The sequence below is a fragment of the Poecilia reticulata genome, linkage group LG15 (assembly GCF_000633615.1).
Source record: "Poecilia reticulata strain Guanapo linkage group LG15, Guppy_female_1.0+MT, whole genome shotgun sequence".
Taxonomy (NCBI): Eukaryota; Metazoa; Chordata; class Actinopteri; order Cyprinodontiformes; family Poeciliidae; genus Poecilia; species Poecilia reticulata.
This window is the reverse complement of record NC_024345.1, coordinates 30,539,685-30,540,360: the sequence shown is the minus strand read 5'-3', so window position 1 is coordinate 30,540,360 and position 676 is coordinate 30,539,685. Positions and strand designations below refer to the sequence as shown.

The window sequence follows — 676 nt, the reverse complement described above, 5'->3', positions numbered from 1 at the left end:
TCAGAACCAATCAGAACCAATCAGAACCAATCAGAACCAATCAGAACCAGTCAGAACCAGTCAGAACCAGTTCTCACAGACCCAGCTTCACCCAATTGGAGCATCTCACCACACGGCGGTTTGCCAAGCGTTGCCAAGGTAACGATTCTTCGTCCAATCAGCTTGAGGATTTTGCCATCAGCTGTTCCAGTGAAGAAAACGTCTGCGGAGAGAAAAACAGACTCAGGTTCTGGTTCTGGTTCTGGTTCTGGTCGAGAACCAGAAGTGAAGCAGCTGACCCCCCATGTTGACGATGGACTCTGGACCCAGAAGCTGGTCCTCGTAGAGCCGCCGGGCCTCCCGGAGCCGCAGGTTGGGCTCCCAGCAGCCCTTCATCTGGGGCGGCTCCTTCAAGCTGCAGCCAGCAGGGGGCGCCACAGGTTGCCATGGAAACAAGGGGGCGGGAAGGAGTTGGGGGCGGTTATAGAGTGTTTGGTCTGGTTCTGACCCGGTCCAGACTGACTCACCTGAAGGCCTCTGGCTGGATGGGAGACTCCAGGATGAGGAAGATGATGAGAAGAGGAAGAATCAGGAAAACGCCCAGAGACAGGAGAGTGACCCGGAACACCTTCCCACTGTAGGAGCTGGACAGGAGGACAGGTGGACAGGAGGGAGGACAGGTGGACAGGAGGACAGG

General features: G+C 56.4%; 1 protein-coding gene across 2 annotated transcripts in view; it reads right to left on the bottom strand.

Annotated features, from left to right (window-relative positions):
* apmap (adipocyte plasma membrane associated protein) overlaps positions 1-676 on the bottom strand; it is a 13,132-nt gene that overhangs the window by 7,945 nt on the left and 4,511 nt on the right. For both annotated transcript variants that reach the window (XM_008430530.2, XM_017308939.1), the window contains 3 exons: positions 507-623; positions 279-394; positions 110-202 (listed from right to left, as the gene is read on the bottom strand). In XM_008430530.2, the coding sequence (XP_008428752.1) occupies positions 110-202; positions 279-394; positions 507-623 (326 nt within the window). The remainder of the gene's footprint in view (positions 1-109; positions 203-278; positions 395-506; positions 624-676) is intronic.